This window comes from Gobius niger (assembly GCF_951799975.1).
Source record: "Gobius niger genome assembly, chromosome: 2".
In the NCBI taxonomy this organism is placed as follows: Eukaryota; Metazoa; Chordata; class Actinopteri; order Gobiiformes; family Gobiidae; genus Gobius; species Gobius niger.
In genome coordinates this window covers 16194388-16215419 of record NC_136853.1, presented here as the reverse complement: position 1 = coordinate 16215419, position 21032 = coordinate 16194388, and the positions used below count along the sequence as shown (strand labels likewise).

The 21032-nt window shown below is 43.2% G+C and overlaps 2 protein-coding genes across 2 annotated transcripts in view; both read right to left on the bottom strand.

Moving 5' to 3' along the window:
• Positions 1-2685: 2685 nt before the first annotated feature.
• nrarpa (NOTCH regulated ankyrin repeat protein a) lies at positions 2686-4634 on the bottom strand. The gene is made up of 2 exons (XM_079551711.1): positions 4362-4634; positions 2686-4170 (listed from the first exon to the last, which is right to left on the bottom strand). The coding sequence occupies exon 2, from the start codon at positions 3823-3825 to the stop codon at positions 3487-3489; it is 339 nt and encodes a 112-aa protein (XP_079407837.1). The 5' UTR covers positions 3826-4170; positions 4362-4634; the 3' UTR covers positions 2686-3486.
• A 5485-nt stretch (positions 4635-10119) lies between these two features.
• Positions 10120-21032, bottom strand: part of exd3 (exonuclease 3'-5' domain containing 3) — a 35496-nt gene continuing 24583 nt past the window's right edge. Inside the window, exons 18-19 of the mRNA XM_079582588.1 lie at positions 10611-10677; positions 10120-10537 (exon numbers count right to left, since the gene is read on the bottom strand). Of these exons, the coding sequence (XP_079438714.1) occupies positions 10188-10537; positions 10611-10677 (417 nt within the window). The 3' untranslated portion in view covers positions 10120-10187. The remainder of the gene's footprint in view (positions 10538-10610; positions 10678-21032) is intronic.

The window sequence follows — 21032 nt, the reverse complement described above, 5'->3', positions numbered from 1 at the left end:
AGGAAACAGGACATGAACAGCTTTTGCAAAACAGGTGCTGGGAATTAAGAAAACTGGAGCCAAGACAGGGGCTTCCAGGCAGCAAGAAGGCTTTAAGTGAGCTGAAACCACGCTTTGGGTCACACGTGGCCTAGCAAAAGGTTCAAAGGCACTGGCATTTTGAAACGCTCCCTTTACAGCATCATTCAATAGTCGAGCAACTGTGTATTCAAATAGAAGCACATTTGTATTTGAGGCTTATTTTGTAGATTACATCTGCTCTAACACTGGAGTTAAAGTGGTGCTAATATTAATAGTCGTTGCTACGGTAACGTGATACTTCCCAGGCTAAACAGTAGTAGCAGCTGGAGCACTGATGCCAACCAAATACTCTCCATAAATGATGCATGTTTTGGACCATATAGTTATAAAACAATAATGAGTGAATTGCTCATATATAATGGTGTAAGTGTCCTGTAAAACTATTCCAACATTGAAATGTGCTGGAGCTAAAGAGACTTTTTTTTTTTTTAGAGGGGGCGAGAGTCCTGCAAAGCCTTTATCATTCGAAAGAGAACAAGAGGAGAGTGTTGGAAACTTTTTTGTGGTGGTAACATAAAACCAGCAACACATACAGGGGAGGGAGACTTCTTTAAAACCAAGCCTACCCAGAATGCATTGGGCTCTTTTATCCCGGCAGTGAAAGGATGAGGCCAGATGAATGACAAAGGGAGAGAATGGGGATCTGGGCTGGGCTCGGGTTTAGAAGAAGACAGGCAAACAGGGGGGTGTTGCCCAAACAGTCCCTTCTATGAAAAATGCACAAGGAGGGGGAGGGGTGGGGGCAGTTGCTCCACAAGAGAAATACTTAGCTCAGGAATATTTGAATAGTTGAAATATACATACAGGCAATTTCACCTGTCAACCTGAGGACTAAATCACTTAGACAATAGAGCCCTGATTTAGACAACAGCCATTAGAAGTTGAAAAAACATGCATAGACTGAAGGGTTGAGTTTAATGATTTCTTTACTGGCTTGTACACAAACGTACAAAAATAATACAGCACTCATCTCCACATGACATAACGTCATCATCACAGTGTTACAAACATAAAAAAGAAGAGGTCAAATTGTGATGGATCTGCTGTGTCTTCTTGCTTGTATTGAAGCAAGACCAGGAACACAATTTGGTCCCGAAAATAAAATAAGTCCACACCTTTTTTTCTCATTTAAAAAATAAAATAAAGAAAAATAGTCATCTCACTCATGTACACCAATCCGGTGGCAGGCTTTTTCATACGTCATAAATATTATGACCTTGAAAAGCCAAACAACCACACAACCGTGCAATTTTTATTCAATGATCTTACCATCAAATGTATTATTCCCCTTTCAACAATGACAGGAAGACAGCACTTCAAAAACAAAAGTGCCCAGAGATATCATCATCAGCGTCGATATATATATATATATATCCATATGTATATACATACACCCAATACACACATCTTTGTTAAAAAAAAAACACCATGTTTTTTCCACAAAGCAACACAAACATTAGGACAACATCACCTGGAGCATATAGTCATACAATAGTATCTTGTGTTTTTTTTTCTATTCAGAAAAAAAATTTAATTGACACATAAAGGCCAACTTTTAAACAACAGTCATCAGTGCAATATTCAAACGAAAAGAAAAAAAACATCAAGTTCAAGACGAGTGATGCATATTTCATGTTTGTTGCTTGATACCAATCTAGACCATGTTGTGGCTCTCACTTCACGTGTTTCCTCACCAGGTTTAAACATGTCAGTCTGGATGACTAGAACCACAGCTGCACAGGGCCTCACCAGAAACTTCACACTCACACATCCATTCACTCACACGGCTCCTTTCAAACATTTCTCAGGAGACAAACCTGTGCAGCTGCAAAGCTTTGACAAAACTGTTGGCCATTTGAGCATAAGGCTTAAAATAATAACTTTAAGACAAAAATCAAACATACAAGCAGCATTGATACAAATGTTAGGATTAGGTTTCATGACTTTTCAACAAACGCAGCAGGCAATTGATCAAATTCCAAAGTGATGTCCCACCATAGCCATGAGTCGAATTGTTGTTTTGTCCTTAAAGTCCAACAGCATGCGGGTCCTGCTCAGTAGTCGTATCTATTCCAAAAGCCTGCAAGCACCCCAGGCCAACACCAGGGGCTCACGAGGCTTCACCATTCCTGTGTGCAATAAAACTCCCTGCGTTACAAAGACACAATTCCACGTTTTGTCTGACTGAAAACAAAAACAACAAAAAAAATACAAAAAGATTTTTTTTTAAACGATGCCAGGTAGCACATTGGGAATGGCAGTGTACTTAGTGAAATGTTGAGAATTTGTTTGGTTGAAGTGAGAAAAAAAACAACAACAACAAAAAAACAAAACTACGCAGGACAAGCATGTGTGATTCCATACATGGGAGGCAAGGGTGAAAGGGAAAAACGGGAGAACACTATCAAGTCGAGGTAGCTGGCAACAGGCAACCAAAACAAACAGTGGGAGAGGGGGGGAAATCCACTTGTTGAGAAGGAGCAGTATAGGGATGCTTTATATGGAGTGTCCGTGTGGGACAGTACTACACGTCTGCAGCAGCTTGAGTCACCCTAGAAAAAAAAATTCTCAATGTACCTTCATAAATTAAACAAAAAGAAAAAAAAAAGAAAAAAAAAAGAAACCCAGCCTGCTTTCACAGTGATGATGTTAATAAAATACTGAAAGATTATAAAGTGATTTTCCAAATGATACATAGCAAAAGCAGCTGTATTTAGTAACACATTGACCATTGGCAAATTACACTGATGCTGGCCTGAAAGGATGGACGCCAGCAGAACTGTCTCTCTTTAGAAGACGCACAAAGTAAAGCTATTGTGTACAGTACTTCACAACAGTCAATTGTTCATGATTACAGGCTGAAAGCGATCAAATGTTTGAGTAAAAAGGACTGCCTCTTCTCCAAGTCATCCCTTTCAGATATTCCAGCATACAGCTTTAACATCAAGTGCCATGTTTCTTTACAATAACTTAAAAAGTTTCAATAATGAGGAGCCACAGGTCAAACCCACGTCCCCACAAAGACACTGTTCAACTGTGCTGAGGATGGAGAGAGAAACTGGGACATCCTGCTTTGCTCTTCGGCCAAATGTACAGCAGCAGCCTGTAGAGTGAACGACGCGATGTGGGGGACATTCAAGAGGAAAGCTTTAGTACCAAACATTTTGCTTTTGTAAAATGCTTTGTGTGACGCGCCACTGGCTGTGCGTTTGGCCCAGGAGTGCAGGAGCCCATTTGGTTACAGTGAGGACATTATTGCGCAGGCATTTATGTTCACTCTGATCATTTGGCCACTCTGATCATTTGGCACAACTGTGAAGTAAAGACCGTTTCTGCATCCCGTGTGCTGCAGTTTGTGATCTGCTGATGCTTGTTGCTTTTGCTTGTTGATTACCTGACAGCAGATCACCGGGTGCCAGACGAGTACTTGGCCTTGGTGATGAGGTATAGCACAATGTCCTGGTGACCCCCAAATGCGGCGATGTGTAACGCGCTCCATCCCTCCCTGTTGGCCAATCGTATGTCCGCCCCAAACTTGACCAGCAGTTTGACCAACTCCAAGTTGCCATCGATGACGGACTGATGCAGAGCCGTCTGACCTTCTGGTCCAAACGAGTTCACGTTGAATTCGCAGTTTGTCATGTTTTGCAGTAATGAATGCAACTCCTTGGTATTGCCTTTCTTCACGGCTTCTTGAAATACCCGCTGTGGCACGGAGCATGTAGAGACTTCCGCCTGGCTCATGGTTGCTGCTCGTAATCCTGCCTAAAGTTGTGTGCGAATGTGCTCACGGGACCACTGTCTGCAATAAGGCACTTAAAGCGGTCTTCAGTAAGAATAGACCACAGTGTATATCCCAAAAAGGACACGAGGAAAACACACGCAGTGTGCAAAAGATATATTTGATTCCAGAAAACTCATAAAGAGTGGTCCAGACTGAGTACGTGGACTATAATCCCCGCGGTGCAGTAGATCGTCTGGCGCAGGGGATGGAGAAGTCACCTCTGATAGTCCTCTCCGCGTGTCCACGCGCCTCCCTTAACTTCAACTGGTTCCTTTGCGTCCCCGGTGCCGCTATTCACGTGGCGTCTGATAAACACAAAACACAGATATTCCACATGAACCAAGACTAATCCAAAACTGCAATAATGCTAAACAAAGATCTGAACACTGCATTCCTTCACAGCCACATCTCCCTCGGGCAACTCGCACTTTTACGCACGCAGATAAACGTTTAAATGAGCCAACACAAAGCCAAAAGTGGTTGTCTTTGGGCTCACCTGTGATAGATGGACGGCTCCGCGGCGACGAAACGCTAGAAATCCAAGGTTCGTATCCTCTGTGCGTTCCGTGGGTGTCTGCCCTGTGCTCAGCTTTGGGGAAGGTTTTACGCGTCCTCAATTTGCATGACAATATGCACCCAAAGAAACAACTGTGGAGGAATGGGCGGAAACTCAGGGAGGTTATAGGCGGCCGGCTTTTGGAGGGGTGGGTCTACCACTCCATGAATGTGCTGAAAGGGGGCGCGGTCTGTAAAGGGAGCCAAAAGTTGTCGCTGTATTTGTACTGTATTACCCACTGACGAACTATATCTGTAGCCTACATTCGCTAAGCCCAGGCTGAGATATGAGTCAAAGCGAGGACCAACACTAGGCCAGGCTCTCACATTAAATGACTAATTGAAGTAGGCCTAAAGAGAGCTTCATAAAGTAGGAGAGGCTTCTTCTATTTCTTAAAAATGGAACTTGAACACAAACAGAAAAACAATCCAGCTTGATCTTCAGCCTATAGGCCTAAGTTAGAGTTACTTTGCAGGTAATGTAGGCTACCCGTAGACGATACAGATAAACTGGAATGTAATATTTGTGGAATATATGAGGATATATTTGGTACAAGACAGCTGCCTCATTAGCACCTAATGCTGCGTTTACACATAGGCACGATGCGTTACGAATGGCATTTTTTCGTCATTCGTGACGTTCGTAACATGACTTAACGCGTCTTAATGGGATTCTTAACAGAGCGCATCAGTTCGTGACATTCGTGATGTTCGTGGAGAAAGTTTTTGTATGTCAAAAAATCTTCCACGAATGTCACGAATCACCCTCTGTTCGTGGAGTTCGCAGTGGAGCGTGTCCTTTCGTGATGAGTAGTGGCGCTTCGTAATTCAGCGTGAGAGCATTCGTACAGCATTCGTAGAGCAGAATCACTGTTTTCACGCACAAAGTTGATGGAAACACACGCTACGCCGAAAAGTGCATTTTCGGACCTGCAGCAGCAAAAGAAAAGTCACACACACTCGGCCAGTCCGCGCCCCAGGCCCGGTGTAGCGATTTTAAACTACCCCCCCATTCACCTTACCCCCCGGTACTTTGAAATTGATTTCAGACTACCGGGGGGTAGTCTGAAATGGGGGGTAGTTTAAAATCTTTACACCGGGACAGCACCTGCCGCCGCCGCTCCTCAGGTGCTGAAGTTGTTCCACCGGCTTTTCCTCCTCCTGCGGTCGTTCCTCCTGATGTTTGGGAGCCAGTCCCTGTCACCCCTATTGCCCCCCCCGCTGGAGAACCCCACTGTTATATATTTGTCACGATTTTCCCCGCGTTTGTGGGGAAAAAAGGGACAGTAAGAAGTGCGCCTTTACCGCGGTCCCTGAATGCATCTCGCACGCTGCCTCCACTGACCAAAACAACAGCGCGTGGTTGCAGCAGCTACACCATGGAGAAGTTAAGGCTAATTTACAAACTTAGACACGTAAAGCAAGCGGCGATGGGCGCGAGGCAGGTGAAGACACGCGCCTGTGTTTGTGGATTATAAAGTTTTTTCAGCTGGAGCTGAGGACTGACCAGACGAGTGAGAATCATTGGATAAAGAGGTTTAAGAGCAGCAAGTTCGACGGATCCTCAGAAGATCGAGTGCACAGTGAGTGTAGTGTTTTTATGTGTATTCTGTGGAGTAAAGTCAGCCCAAATTGTGCGGCTGTTGCACGGACTTATCTGACATGAAGCGCGTGCGTTTGTTGTTTGCCCGTGTTACGCATTGACAGGAGCGGGGTTGAACTGGTGTGACTGTCCCATAGACTGGAAAAACTATTGTTATTCTTCAGTATATGGACAGGCCCACCGCTGAGCTGGTCTATTTGATTTTTGTTTAACCCGATTTTGCGAGAGCCCAACGAGTCAGGGGCGCACCGCGGAGCGAGACGTCCCTGCTCCGCCTCCGACCCGGTGTGCGCGGCAGGCGATCTTGTCCACATTCGCCCAATTCTTGACAGATTTTTGACAGAACGCGACAATTCCCAATAACTCGCAGCAGCGCGCAGCAGAACGCAACAGCGCGCAGCAGCTCGCAGCAGCGCGCAACAGCTCGCAACAGCACGCAGCAGTGCGGGACGCATATTCGTGACCGTGCGTAATACTTCGTGCCATTAATCGTAACACGCAGTAACAGGTCGCAACAGTTCGTGGCGGCGCGTGAAACCTCTGCCCCGAATCACTCACATTCGTGATCCTCGGCCACGAATGTGGATTCGTGGCATTCGTGACTTGTCGTCGTTATGTGTAAACGCAGCATAAACGCGCTAATGACACCCCACTCGCCAAGGAAGGTGGAGTTGTTGCGCGCTGTTGTTGGCGCTCACACTCTCTCCAGGCACAGGCCGACTGTTTTGTGTTGAGTTTTTTATATAGTATCATTAATGCTATAAACTCTCAAAAATATTCAGCCTTAGAGTGTCTATTGGAGCATATCTTCAAACTATGTGAAGGAGACAAGAATAATGATCAAAAGGCAACCATTGCAGCTGTAACTGCACATAAAACACTTGTGCGCAGGAGATTGTAGGGGGCCAAATCATAAACTGCGGATATATTCCAGTTGTTTTCAAATGAGAGTGGGATTTGACATAACAAAAGCTTCGCACCACTTCCTTTTTGCAAGTGAAAAGAGGTGACGCTTTGCGCAGATTGACACGGCGATCAGCCGCCCCCGCCACCACCGTGGGAACTGGGCGTCTGCGCGACTGTGAGAAAAGGTAGCAATAGCCCAGTGAGAAAGAGAGAAGACGGTATCGTAACAAATAAGTGTGTGAACTTGACGAAGGGGTATCCGTAACCAGAGAGAGAGACGGGACGCCACATCCGTGAACCATCTCCGGACCGTTTGCTGCGTTTGGTCGCCGTTAAGTGCAGCCTATCAAATGTGTAACACTCCATAAAACACTTTTTTCCTCTCGAGGTCGGCGGATTTAACACACACAAATGCTGCCTGCATTTGGCGAGTGTTTGTGGCTGCACCAGAGATGTTTTCTATGTAAAATGTTAAAGCAGTTCTTTTCATCTCTATAGATCTAACACTAAAAGCAAGCCATATAAAATGTTCAAATGATTGGCCAAAGTTGTTCCCGCAATGTATTAAGATCCATCAAGAAGAACTAAAACGCAATAGGCTAAAATAGAACCATATGATCTATAGGATATTGATTATAATCTTCCACAATAGACAATAAACAACAACAACAGCCCCATAATGCAATACAGTCAGAATATGAAAACACTGTTTGCATCCAGGCACAAATATTAATCTATTGGTGATTTTTCCCAGTGTAACAAATTGCTTATAAATTCTGACGTTTGTTTCCAATAACTCACACGTACACAGTCGAAAATGAAATGAAAATGACTGCATATTTGACTGAATAAGCTCAATAGCGGCACAAATTCTCACCGGTGTCTCTCTTGAGAGTGTACAATGAATGGTGCATAACATCTTCTGGAAAATCAGGAACATCTGTCCGCTATCAGCACTTTTGGCTGCACTGCGTCTGGACACTTGGAAAACATTTGCGGAGACCACAGCGGGAGCCAAGCGTTTCTCTGATTGGACGCGTTTTCTCCTCCAAACTCTGTGGCATTTGCTCCGGTCGCTCAGCCCCCACCACAAAGCTCCTCGCGCTGCTAGTAAAGTGAATGTGTGTGTGCGTGTGTGTGTGTGTGTGTGTGTGTGTGTGTGTGGGGAGGGAGGGGGGCAAAGTCAGACGAGTCCGTGCGTAAAAGCGCAAAGAGACAATATATAGCCTACCAACATGTGTGTCATTTTTTTAGTTAGGTGCACTTTACAATGAGAAATATCTAAGGTATTTTGGGTTTATGATATGAGCTAGTTTCCCTCGCTCGCGGACAGAAGAAGTGTGCGTGCGTAAATGTGTCTGTGTGTGTGTCTCTGTGTGTGAGAGAAAGCGCGCCGTGACGTCAGTTTAAAGGGAGGGGCATGTGAGTCTAATTCATTCTTGGGGACCACGTGTTCATGGAGCGTGGGAAAGAGGCGAGCTTTTCTTCCCAGCAAAGAAAGAGCAAGGATCAAATAACAGTGTGCTGCTGCGGCAGACAGCTCTCGCTCTGCGCAGAGGCTGCAGCGGCGACCACCCGGACAAGGACGGGACACAAGAGCGGGGCTTATTCTGGATCCTCCCGAGCCGCTCTCCGCTCAATTCAAACTGCAATAAAACTACAGAACGATGTGGTTAAAAAAAAAAGAGAAAAGAAAAGAAAAAAAAAGCATTACGACAGCAACAAGCCTCGGCAGGACGCAGACTGGAAGCGCAACGAGACCTGCCCCGAGTTAGAGGAGACTTTTATGACCCGTCTGGTGTAGTGTCTCCGAGAATCCCTGCATTTGGTTTTGTTTTAGTAAATTTGTTTTATTTTTGTTGCTCAGAGTTGTTCCCTCTGTCTGTCCAGAGATTGCAGATGGAAACTATGTCGATCTAGCTATAATCTAGTGCAATATACATCTCTGTCTATATGAGTGTAATGTCTCTGTACACTGTCCCTTAAATAAAGATGAATTAGTCAATTTAATCACATGCTTAATCATGACACGTTTTATTATTGTGAAATATAATTGGGATCAAACGTGAAACACGTTTTCTGCCTCTGGCCCATCATGCTTTATTCTTTCTGTCATTAGTCCTGCATTAAACTGAAGGCGACATTGACTATTATATGAGGAACAAGTGCCTCATAACAACAGTTTGAATGTCTGGATTTTACAGCATATGGGAAAATTATGCGTCATTCTCAACATACTGTACGCTCTCCTGAGAATGTTTAAAAGTGTTTAAAGTCACGTCTGGGGCTGTAATCCACATAATCTCACTGGACCTCGCTCTAGATTTTGAGATTCTCCACAAAAGTTTAAATGCTGAAATCGGACACTCCCCAACTCCTCAAATTGTTCTGGTGAATTTGTTCTTCAGAATACAACACTCAATATATCCGATAGTTTTGGGTTGGTGTGGGAAACCAGAGCACAAGAGCACGCAAACTGAAAAGGGCCTGCATTCAACACACTGTAAACAGTAGAAATAAGTCAAATGTTCTTGAAATAAATAAAATTGTCCTTATTTGAGTAAATCATTTCAAGAACTCAGTCCATGGGCAAATGTATATACACTTAAATTAAGAAAAAAACATCTATTTAGATCTTTTTATTTTCTTCATTAAAATGTACCAAAAACTTGCCCCATGGACAGATTTACTTATTTCTAGATTACTTTTGGAACCAAATCCGAGACCTTCTTGCTGTAAGGCAGGAGTGCTGATCCACTCAGCCACTGTGCAGCTGCTTTGCTTCCTCTCAATCAATGAATTAATCAGAATCTTAAGATGGCAAAGAAAAGACGTTTGGTTTATTTCACTTTATTATAACATGGCTGTGATTGGTGAAATATCTAACAGTGCAGAATCAGACAAAATTCAACTTGCACAGCTGGATAACAACGCAGGGATTACGTAAAGAAGAATAAAATAAACTCGAGGAAATTTAATAAAAAATGTAAACGTGTAAAAAGTGCATTGCATTACAAAAACACATTCTGAACTGATTGTTAAAATTATTTCTGGTATTTCCCCTTGAACTGATCATGTGAAACTAGCCATGTTTATGGTTTCTATTTTTCAGACTTTTTTTTCATTTTGAACTTCAAAAAAATCTTACGAAATCAGAAAAGAACTATTCAATTTATATCAAGTGAAAAACTTGGTCAAACACGATATAACGTGTCAATTATTTGAGCATATTTTAACTTGATATATTTTAAGGACACATTAATGATTAGCTAAAGCTGTCTCAGTGTCCTGTTCCTTTAAGTGAAAAACATCTTGAAACATAGACAGGACTCGCTCAAAGTGTGATCCGTCCCAGAAAACTTTCCCACATCTGGTGCACACATAGAAGACAGGGATCTTGGGCAGAAGACCAGGGGGCACCGTGTGGAGCTGGATGGGGGCCCCGCCAGGAAATGCCAGGCTGTCCGGGTCCAGCCCTGACAGCAAGGCCCAGCGACACTGGTGCGTGTACCTGGGGAGGGCAGGGGTCACGCTGGAGGTTGACGCCTCCTCATCCATCTTGTCCAAGACTTGCTCACTTAGGTCTATGTCCTGGTCCTGCAGGAAGCCTATCAATAAGGCAGTTCAGTATTTAGTTTCAGGAGAATTGAGTTAATTGTATGTCTTTTACTTTTGACAAACCTCTTTTTTTGAGCATATCGATCATTTCAGGTCTAGGCACTGCCACGTACTCATCACTGTTGCAAGCCTGAAAAACAAAAAACATACCAATGGTTACTCAAAAAGCGTGTCTTAATAATTGGTAATACCTGTAGTAGAAAGGTGGAAGCTCTGCACACCCGAGAAGGCGACAGGTGCGTAAAAGAATAAATTACTTAACTTGCACAGCTTTTTTTCAAGTTAAATATCTGTAGTAGGAAATTGGTGGCATATGTCAATACATACGTATAAGGGACTGCACTGAACAGGTTAGCTTTAAACTCAGATTAGGGCCAATTTCAGTAAAACATATGTTTTGCTTTGGGGAAAGAACTTCTGGGGAAGGAACTTGCATGTGCACAAGCTCACGTAGTCTTATTGTATTTTATTTGCCCTTTATTTAGCCAGGAAAGTCCCACTGAGATTAGAAATCTAATTTCCAGGGAGTCCTGGCCCCAGAGGGTAACCTATTGTACATATTTTTAATGGTAGGGGAAACCACGGGAGAACATGCAAACTCCACACAGAAAGGCCCCCTCCGGCCGGGGATCGAACCCGGGACCTTCTAGTCTTCTAGTTCTAGTTAAAGATCACACTATGTCTAAATGTGTCAACAGTTTAGTATGCAATAAAAAAATAAATAAACACATTTTACAAGTCGATTTAGTTTTTTCCTCAACAGTGTTATGCAGTTGCAAAATACAGTAATATAAACTATTTTTATTCTTCCTTTTGTATTTACAATGGTAACTAATGTAAGAATTTCTCCTGCCAGGAGCCAGGACTACATGCATCTCTTTCCAACAGCAAACATGTGGTTCCCAGGTTGTTGCTATGCTGTGAAAAGGGTTAAGTGCTACAGAACAACGCAGATCAGTGTGTGTGGAGACAGCGTTTACACCTCAATGGTGTTCACATGTCAGTGCCGCTCCATGGCAAAGGTCTGGCTGAGAGGACATTAGTGACCCCTTGTTTTCCGGCCCCCGACGTGCACACATAGCCTTGTCTGTCAGCCATCCTGCCAAGCATGTCAGTGCTAAAAACCTAGTTCATACACCTGAGACCCACCCAGCAAACAGTGCACCACTTAAGGCTGGCTCATAAATCACACGCCACAGAGCTCCCAACTGTGGAGCAAAGATTATTTAAGGCAATTTTATGCTATTTTAATAGTACAATAAGAACAATGGCGTAGTGAGAAAAGATGTGGGCTCTGAGGTTCTGAGTTCAAACTCCGGCTGGGACACTTTCTGTGATTTAAATTGCAGAAAAGTCTCTGGTAATACGTGACTACAGTCACGTGAAGCAATGCGTTTTCACCACAGAAATTGTTGTGTTTCAAATTCGGCTGTTATACAGTTATCGCAGACAGATGCAATGTCATCAGCTGAATATCTGGGGTGGCAGATGTGGGCAAGACACTTCACCCTACCTCCAGTGTCTGACACTGGTGTGTAAATGAGAGTGTGAATGGGTGAGTGGTTCCTTGCTGTAAAGCGCTTTGGGTAAAAAAAAGTGCTATATAAAATTGAGATCAAATTGAGACCATATAAATGTGACTATTTACATGTGACATAGACCAACGGCAATTTGCATATAGAGCAAACAGGTCAACAGCAGATGCCATTAACATCGCACTTTATGCCACTCTCGGTCACCTGTAGAATTCAGACTCATACGTAAGAATGCTCTCTCTGGATTTCACCACAGCACATGCAGATGAGTGGAGAACTTTCTCACCAACAGTCAGTAAGGCTGGGGTCTTATCACTCCCCAGTCCTAACGCTCAACACGGTGTCCCCCCAGGGGTGTGTGTTGAGCCCTTTACTTTACACCTTGTACACTCATGACTGCAGACCCACCCATCCCAGCAACATCATCATCTTAACAACCTAGTGCTTATCTCCTACAAAACTAAGGAGGTAGTAATGGACTTCAGGAAGATGACCCACCCCCACTCTTCATCCAGGGGGACCTGGTGGAGAGAGTTAGCCACTTTACATTTTTTGGCACTTTTTTCTCCCAGAACCTGACATGGACTTTCAACATCACGTCCCTTGTCAAAAAGGTGTAGCAGCGACTGTACTTGACCCTGAGGACAGCCAACCTGCCCCAACCACGTCTGCTGTATTTCTACAGGAGCTCCATAGAGCACATCCTGACGCACGACATACTGGTGTGGTTTAGCAGCTGCACTGTGTCAGACAAAAAGGCGCTGGACAGAGTGGTGAAGTCTGCTCAGAACATTATAAGGACTCCACTCCCCTCTCTCACAGACATTCACCAGACAAGATGCCTTCGTAGGGCAAAAGGAATAACACAGGACTCATCTCATCCAGCTTATTCCTTATTCACGTTGCTGCCCTCGGGGAGGTGTAATAGGACCGTGAAGCGCCACACTTCCAGACTGTGTAAAATAAAGTAAATTAAAGAGGGAAGGTTCCATAGAACTCCAACTTGATCCCATTGGAACAGGATGACTGCATTGGACTTGATATGAAAGTCTACCTCTTTGTATGCTACATCCTGTGCTCAAGGATCCATAATACCACAAAAAATATAAAATCAGAGAAAACCTTTTTCTGTGCAAAATCCATATAATTCAGAACTAATTTAATCAGGGTTTAGTCCAATTCTAGATTTACTTAAGTCCCAGTTTTATGTAGTGGATTTAGACCTGGTACTCAAATAGCCAAATATTTTCTCAGGTGACACTAAGTCTAAGTTGACTTAACCTAAAATTGTTGATGAGTGATGAGTTCTCGCAACATCTGTAATAAAACGTATTTCAGGTTCTTCTGTGAGCAATTATTATGCCTGTTACTTTCATTTTCAAAGTAGCAAAGGCAAATGACAGGTGAGTAATTAATGAGGTTGGGGAACTTATGAAAGACGAAGTACAGTTTTATCACAACTTACTTCAAGTGGAATAATATTAATTTGAATTGACAATGTATCGTTACCTAAGTATTTTTTGACTGATTTTGACTCAATAATGAAGTATGGCTAAGTCTCTGTGTTTGTGTTTGCTTGTGATTTGTGAGGTCAAGACGGGAGAGAGTGACTAGACTGTGGAGGTGTGGGAACAGCAGAGGTGTCATCTCCTGTCTTGTCTGGGAATTAAGCCCATCTTTCCCGAAAAAAAAAAAAAACCCTATCTGTCGACTTCTCTTGGGCAGTACTTTAAGCAGGCATGACAGAAGAGGCAGCAGAGAAATATCCAGACAAGCAGACAAAATAGCTCGCACGTCTCGACTAGACTATTGTATGCGGCAATGCAAGTGCAAATGCTCCCAGCGCATACACACGGCTCTCTAAATACAAGCACAGGAGCAGCCAGGAAAACAGACCCAGCTATTTGCTCAGCTCAAAGTTTTCCCAGAGCTGAGCAAGCCAGAACCCGCACTGAACTCTCAAGGCTTAGCAGCGCAGAGGCGAGCACACACGCACACCGTCTCCCATGCACGCAACCTGCATGGAAACAATTTAGTGTCTTATTTAATTGAAACAGGGCCAATTACAAGTGTACAGAAGCAAATAATTAAAGTAAATAAGCCCCTTGTAAGAAACACTATGGAGAATGTGTTTTCATGAGGGGCCCAGTTAACAGTAAGCTCCTCTTGACACAGGTGGAATATCTGCACCTCACTGGAGTCAAACTCAAATATGGTGCGTCTAAACTGTTGCATGATCATTTAAGAAAAAAAAACAGCGTGGCACAGTGTTACAGGGCTGGACTGAAATGCACTGCAATTTTGAAAATACAGTGCTGCTGTTCAACGTATCCTCTCTGATATGGGTAGGCTATAATACTTTCCTTTTCTCGATAGCTATTTGAACTTTTGATTTTGTTTTTTTCACCACACTTTGTAAAAAGTATTTCATCACCAATACCTGTGGTACACCTGGCAATCCCTCATGGCACACTGGTTAGAATTGCTGTTCCAGACACTGCAGTACAGATACAATGCTTTACACATTACTGTACCTTTTTCTTGGAGGCTAAACATACTCCCTTTACGTGTTTCCTTTCTGTTAAAGCATTACTGAGATGAACTCAGCCTATGTAAATGTATTCTATTAGGTTTTAACTATACAGTACATGACTTACTGTATATTTGTTACATCTGCATTTTCTAACTCTTTCTGCCCATTGTTCTTTGTGTTTTTAAGGGAACCTCCTGCATTCTCACACACTGTGTGGCCATGCCAGAGAAAGAATGCTCCTTGCCGTGACAACAAAGGCTATCTAAAGTGTGATACTGCGTTTCAAAGGATGGGAGGTAGTGGAAAGAGAAGAGAAAGGGGCGAGTTGAGAGGAGCGAGGAAAAAAGAGGGAGGGGACACAGGGAACATGCTCACACACTCACACAAATGCTCACAGTGTACCTCGCTGTAGGCAGCTCCCATGGGAAAATCCTAGTCCAGTCTGAAAAGGCGGGGCTTTTCGGACGGCAGTGGGTCACGTGGGCAAACCTGCCAATAGGCCACAAGTGATGTGGTTCAAATTGTGGTAAGTCAGGTAAAGGGCAGCGTGGGAAACTGAGTTGTGTGCAACCGAGGTGAAAGAAAACCCCAAGCTGTCCCTTCAAAATGATCTTTTTGTTGCAAATCAGAACTGTGAGCTTATTTGTGTAACTGTCTGGTGTGGCTGTGGTCTTAGACATACATACAGCCTCTAAGAATATAGGAGCGCTTTCCAAGAAAAGAAAGCATACATTCTACAATGCTTTTGTCTGCTACCATTGTCCCATGAAGGCAGTGTCTTCTCTGACTGGCTCCCTATGATTGTGTTTGAGCAGATGTCAAATCCTGCCTGAGTGAAACAAGCTTCTGAAATCATGGACCGGTGCACTGGAAAAAACTGCTTCATTTAATGCCTTATACAGATCACTGTCACAATGATAGGAGAAGCTGTGAAGCTCCAAACAGCTCAGCTTTTCTGTGTTTTCTCACAGAGGCCCACGGTCAGCCTAGGTGATGTTCACTGTTTCCAACACTGATCTGAATCTCATAGCACCAGATTCAGCCTGATGGAAACAACCTGTGTAACCAGGAACTGATTTATTTTCTTTGGATGGCCAAAAGTGGAGACATAGCAGAAACAGCGTGCATAATCAAGCCAGTTTTCACAAAACAAAATCAACTCATGTGCCATTAGACAGGCGATACATACGTTTTACAGCAAACTATATTACACTGTTATTATCTATAGGCACATACAGTGGGAACCAGATATCTAAAATACACAATATAAAAAGACACAATTGCATTTTTTGTGTCTGGCATGAAACAACTTTTCCTTTTTTTTACTCAATTAAAAAGAAAAAAAAAAGTTTTTGTTTTTGTTACTTCCTACAAAGTCAGAAGTTCACATACACTAACAGTACAACACTTTTAAATAATTTGAATAAGCCCAGTTGACAATGGCATGTCCTTGGAAGCCTGGTTCATCCTTGGGTGCAATTTCAAGATGCTTGAAGGTGCCACGTTCAAACAATTATACGCAATTATAAAAAAGATGGAAATGTCCAGCCATCGTACAGATCAGAAAGGAGGCGGGTTCTGTGTCCCATGATGAACGTGCTGTGGTCTGAAATGTGAATATCAAATGCAAAAGACCTGGTGAAGATGCTGAAACTGGTAAGAGTTTGTCATTATCCAGAGTGAAACAAGTCCTGTGCCTAAATGGGTTGTGAGGGAACTCTGCAGAAAGAAGCTCTTACTCCAAAAGGAACATAAAAAGCCAGAGTGGAGTTTACAAATGCACACAAGGATCAATACTTTAATTTTTGGAGACATGTCCTGTGGTCTCACGGGAAAAAATGGAATTGTTGGTTGTTGTTGGTCAAAATGACCATTGTCGCATTTAGAGAAAAAAGGGTGAATCTTGCAAGCCTGAGAACACCATCCCAACTTTGAAATACGGGGGTGGCAGCATCATGCTGTGGGGTTGTGTTGCTGCGGGAGGGACTGGTGCACTTCACAAAATAGATGACATCATGAAGAAAGAAAACTGTGTGGAAATATTGGAGCAACATCTCAAGACATCAGCCAGGAAGTTAAAGCTTGGGCACAGATGGGTCCAAATGGACAATGATCCAAAGCAAACTGCCAGAATGGTTACAACGGGAAAGGCAAAGGGAAAGAGGGATATTGTACATCCAATTATACAATGGAAATATTGTTTTTCACTCAAACTTTGCTGTAAATATTGTTTAAAGTGACGCTAGCCCTCAGTTAGCTTTGCACGTTAGCCTGTTAGCTTCTTCTTCATGATTCCATAAGTGTGTATTGGTTGCTCTGGTCCGATGGCAGACAAGTTACAATCATGGTTTTCTGGCCAGAGACACCAGGGGAAGATGAAAGACCCTTCAATCATCCCATCAACACTTGTATTACCCCCACAGGGACTACGAAAAGGATTTATTAAGGTAAACACGTTACTTAGTACTGCTTTAACAAAGAAAAAAAAAAAAAAGAGGGAACAGGGTATGTCCTGACGTCTGGGTGTGTTTACTTAAAAAAAAATGGCTGTGGCATTTTGCAACAATTGAAGACAACAAAGACAGGACTGGGAACTACAAAATAAAGGCACTGCAACATCTAGTGTCTTGCTGTGAGAAAATGGGGCACACAATTGTAAACTGCTCGCACTTTCCCACAGTGTCCCGGCCGGCATCTGGCCACTGTCACCGGCCGACAAGTCTGAGGTGATTACCGGTTCTGTTAACTAACCAATACCACCTGACAGCGGCAGCCTGAACTTGGACCGCAGAGAAGCCTGTCGGGGCTTGAGATCACTCACGCCTTCCCTCTGACTCACACGCACAAGCACGCGCAAACACACTGCACTACAGGCATGCAAAAGATGTACCAAGTCAACTTAAGCGCACACACGCCCTTCTTGAGTCACCTCGCACCCACTCATTTCACCTGCAAAAAAACACAAATCACTCGAGACACGTTCTATTATATGCTTCCCCGTTTTCCCAGGCCTGTCAAACATGTACTTGAGTTTTAAGAGACGCAAAGTCGAATGTGAAAACCTGTTGTTAGGGATGTCAGTACCCGCCACTGAAAATGTCTATGTAAGCCGCAGTGTTTATGGCTTGCCTTTATCCCCTTACCTCATCCACATTTTGTATGTTTTCATTGGCACTGTTGGAAGCTCCAACTCTAGCCATTGGAGGTTAGTTGAGGAACACATCAATGGGGGTAGTATTTCTTCATCATACACCAGACGAGAGCCGGGGTTATCACACTTTTCACACACCTCATCAAACGTTTGCCCTTCCAAAAACTGCCTCATAGTATATTTAACTTTTCAAGCACCACCGGGCCTATCTCAAGATCAAATCAGGATTAAACCAGGTCTAAATAGGCTTTAAAATTGGCCCGAAACTGAAGAAGCCCAGGTTCAAGTAGTTACATGAATCCCTTCACTGAAGCATTTACCCTGTAAGAACTGTAAGAACTTTTATTATATCAATCAACTACACAAGGAAGTGCAACCCAATGATGGAAAATTCCCACACAGTGCCTAACTCGCAAGAGTAACTATTGAACAACATTTCGCCACTAAAGGCTTCATTTGCCTGATTAAAGCCATAGGCTCAAAACGTTGTTGATGCCTGAAAAAGTTAATTTAGCGAGTTCGGCGGAGTGCATGAATTAATGTAATGAGTGAATGAATAATGTCTTCCAAGGAAAAGAAAGTAAAGATTGAGAGGCTGGGATAGGCCGGATTTGCAATTGGCAGGCATCAGTGAGAACTGCTCAAGACTCAGCTGATGCACTACGTAAAAATGCGAGTGACAGTTTTGTAAATCATCAACAGATTTGAGGAAATACAGATCTGAGTCCTTCGGCAGAAGAATGAACAGGATTACTGCATGGTTGAAGTCAAACACTACTCCTGGTATGTTTGATGAGGAAAGAACAAGCTCAAAAAGTTGATTTTTACGCAATAAATCTCCATTAATGGAGCTCTGTCCCCTTGAGAGCGTTAATATCCAGGAACACAGCTTTGACAGCCAAGCAAAATATCTTCACCTGCCAATTTAAAGTGAAATGTATCTAGGCCAGACAAAATTGACAGAGATAAAAAATTTATGGCATAATTAAACTTTTGTTTAGTGACAGCAGTAGCATGCTTGTACAGGTGAAATATGTTTAATGATAAAAGATGGCCAGACAAGCTTTCCTCGTCTTAGAGCATAATGGGAAACTCTTGCTGAATGCATTTGTCTAAGTCAGCTTTGTTTTCAACTATTTTCTCACCCACATTTTGGCCTCTGCCTGACTGCCTCTCCCCCACTCGCTCCTTTACCCTGTCAACCCCTCTTCACCGGGAGCTGTCTAAAAGAAGTAATGAAGAAGATAATAGTGTAGGGTCTAGCAGATAACGAGTCTCGCCATCACACAAGCACGCCTTATGCTTTCCCCCGAGGTTGGCACAGTCACTTCATTCGGTCTTGTTACCCACTCAACCTTCAACCCAATGCTCCATAGCTCCCCCGCTGTCCAATTCAACCTATGTCTTCTCCTGTGCTGTGCTGATCACCCCCTTCCAGAGTCCCCCCTTCGGTCTCTCATGCCTCACCTCTAACCTCTCTTTATTTCCCTGCTTCTCCAAGCACTTTTTATGCACCCTTGTCTCTTCAGATGCCGGATAGCTGGGGCCGCTCTAAGCCAAACGACTCAGGAAAACAACGTGCTGAAAAGGTCTGTGGACAATGCGGCTCGCCAGGCAGCAAGTCTTGAAGAGGGATAAAAACAGCTCATCTCGCCGATATAAAAAAAAAAGCTGAATTAAGCCTCCAGACAACCTCCGCTGTGGGGTTTAAGTCTAGTTTTTCATGTTGGAATGCTCATGGTATCTATCTTCAGTGGCACTATAGCAGCAGTAAGCAGCACACCAACTTTAGATGGATGGATACAAGATAAATGAATACTTTAGTCATCCTCAAAGGGAAATTCAAGTGTCTCAAGTAGCTCTCACATTCATCAGAGACATAAAAAGTAAGAAGCTACAAACAAATGAGGGTGGACTAATTTTAAAACCCAGGGATCTGGCATTTCAGGCTGTAGCCCCTGTACCACCATGACTCAAAAATATGAGCAAGAAATGCTTACGTACAACACTGAAAACAAACTACTGAGCCGACAAGATGGGAGTGTTATAAAGAAAACTCGGAACAAATGGTGCGTTTCATGCTCACGCCACATGTCGCTGTAGGTGCAACTGTTAGTTTCACATTTGTCTTCATTAAGTGCGCTGGCTCCAAAATGCTCTCACATTTGTCCGTCTACAATGTGCGACACTCAAGTTATAAAACACTCGCACTCCTTCAGACCCATTCAACCTGTTGGTGGTGTTACGACATCCTCAGATCTCCAAACTGTCACTACACCCACACACTCAAAACTCATGACATCTCGGCCGTCATGGGAGAGCCACCAGCGGATCAGAGTGTTCAACGCTTATCGCTGCTGGCGCATAGTCCCCCCCCCACACCCCACGCTCGTCCCTCTGTTCTCTCCCGATGCAGAGGCTCGCAGGCATGCAGGGAATGTTATTGTAATGCAGAGTGATTCATCCACGACTGTAAATATTGACAGTGCTGGTGGTGGCAGCTCCAGGCTACAAGTTAAAGGAGCGGACCGACTGCCTGCCAAAAAAAGTTTACTTTATAAAGAAGGACAGGACGATTTCACAATGGAAAATTGTCTAGGTGTGACTTTTCTGACAGGTTTTGTCACTGTGATTACTGTGGAAATGTATGTTTTAAACTCATACCAGTTTAAAAATCCAATTTAAAATCTAAACTTGCTCAGGAGTGTCATCAATGATTAATAAGAAAACTGCAATAAATTCCAAGTAATACAAGAAAAACCTAAATGTAACATAATGTTTGTAGATGTCTTAAACCACAGGGTTAGCAGCTTTTAAACAAAACCCCATGGAGGCAGGATATTTTGTTGTTTGCAAAGGATACTACAATAACTAATTGCAGTGTTTGTCTGTTGCAATCATTTTTAATTATTTGATCCCACTGTGATTGATGAGACAAGAGGATGAAATGGAAAATGGAAGAGATAACATCATACAACTTTCCAACTTACATAAATTCCTGAATAATTTATCATGCCAGCAGCCAGGTAAGGGTGCTGTATAAACAATGTTAAGTGAATCCAAGACAAAAGACAGTGACTGCCTTTAAAATGTAAACTGTAAGTGTAATAGGGCCACAAATGCCCCACAGGTTTATGGGACAGTAAAGTGACATTACCACCCGGAGGTTCTACACGCTTCATGGCTTACAGGGCTATCTAGAATATTTGAACTTAGTTACTTATTTATGAGAACAGTGCATATTAACATAACAGTGCAACTGGAAA

What these genes read in the sequence shown, in the direction of transcription:
- nrarpa (XM_079551711.1), bottom strand. Translation starts at nt 3,825, where the DNA reads ATGAGCCAGGCGGAAGTCTCTACATGCTCCGTGCCACAGCGGGTATTT.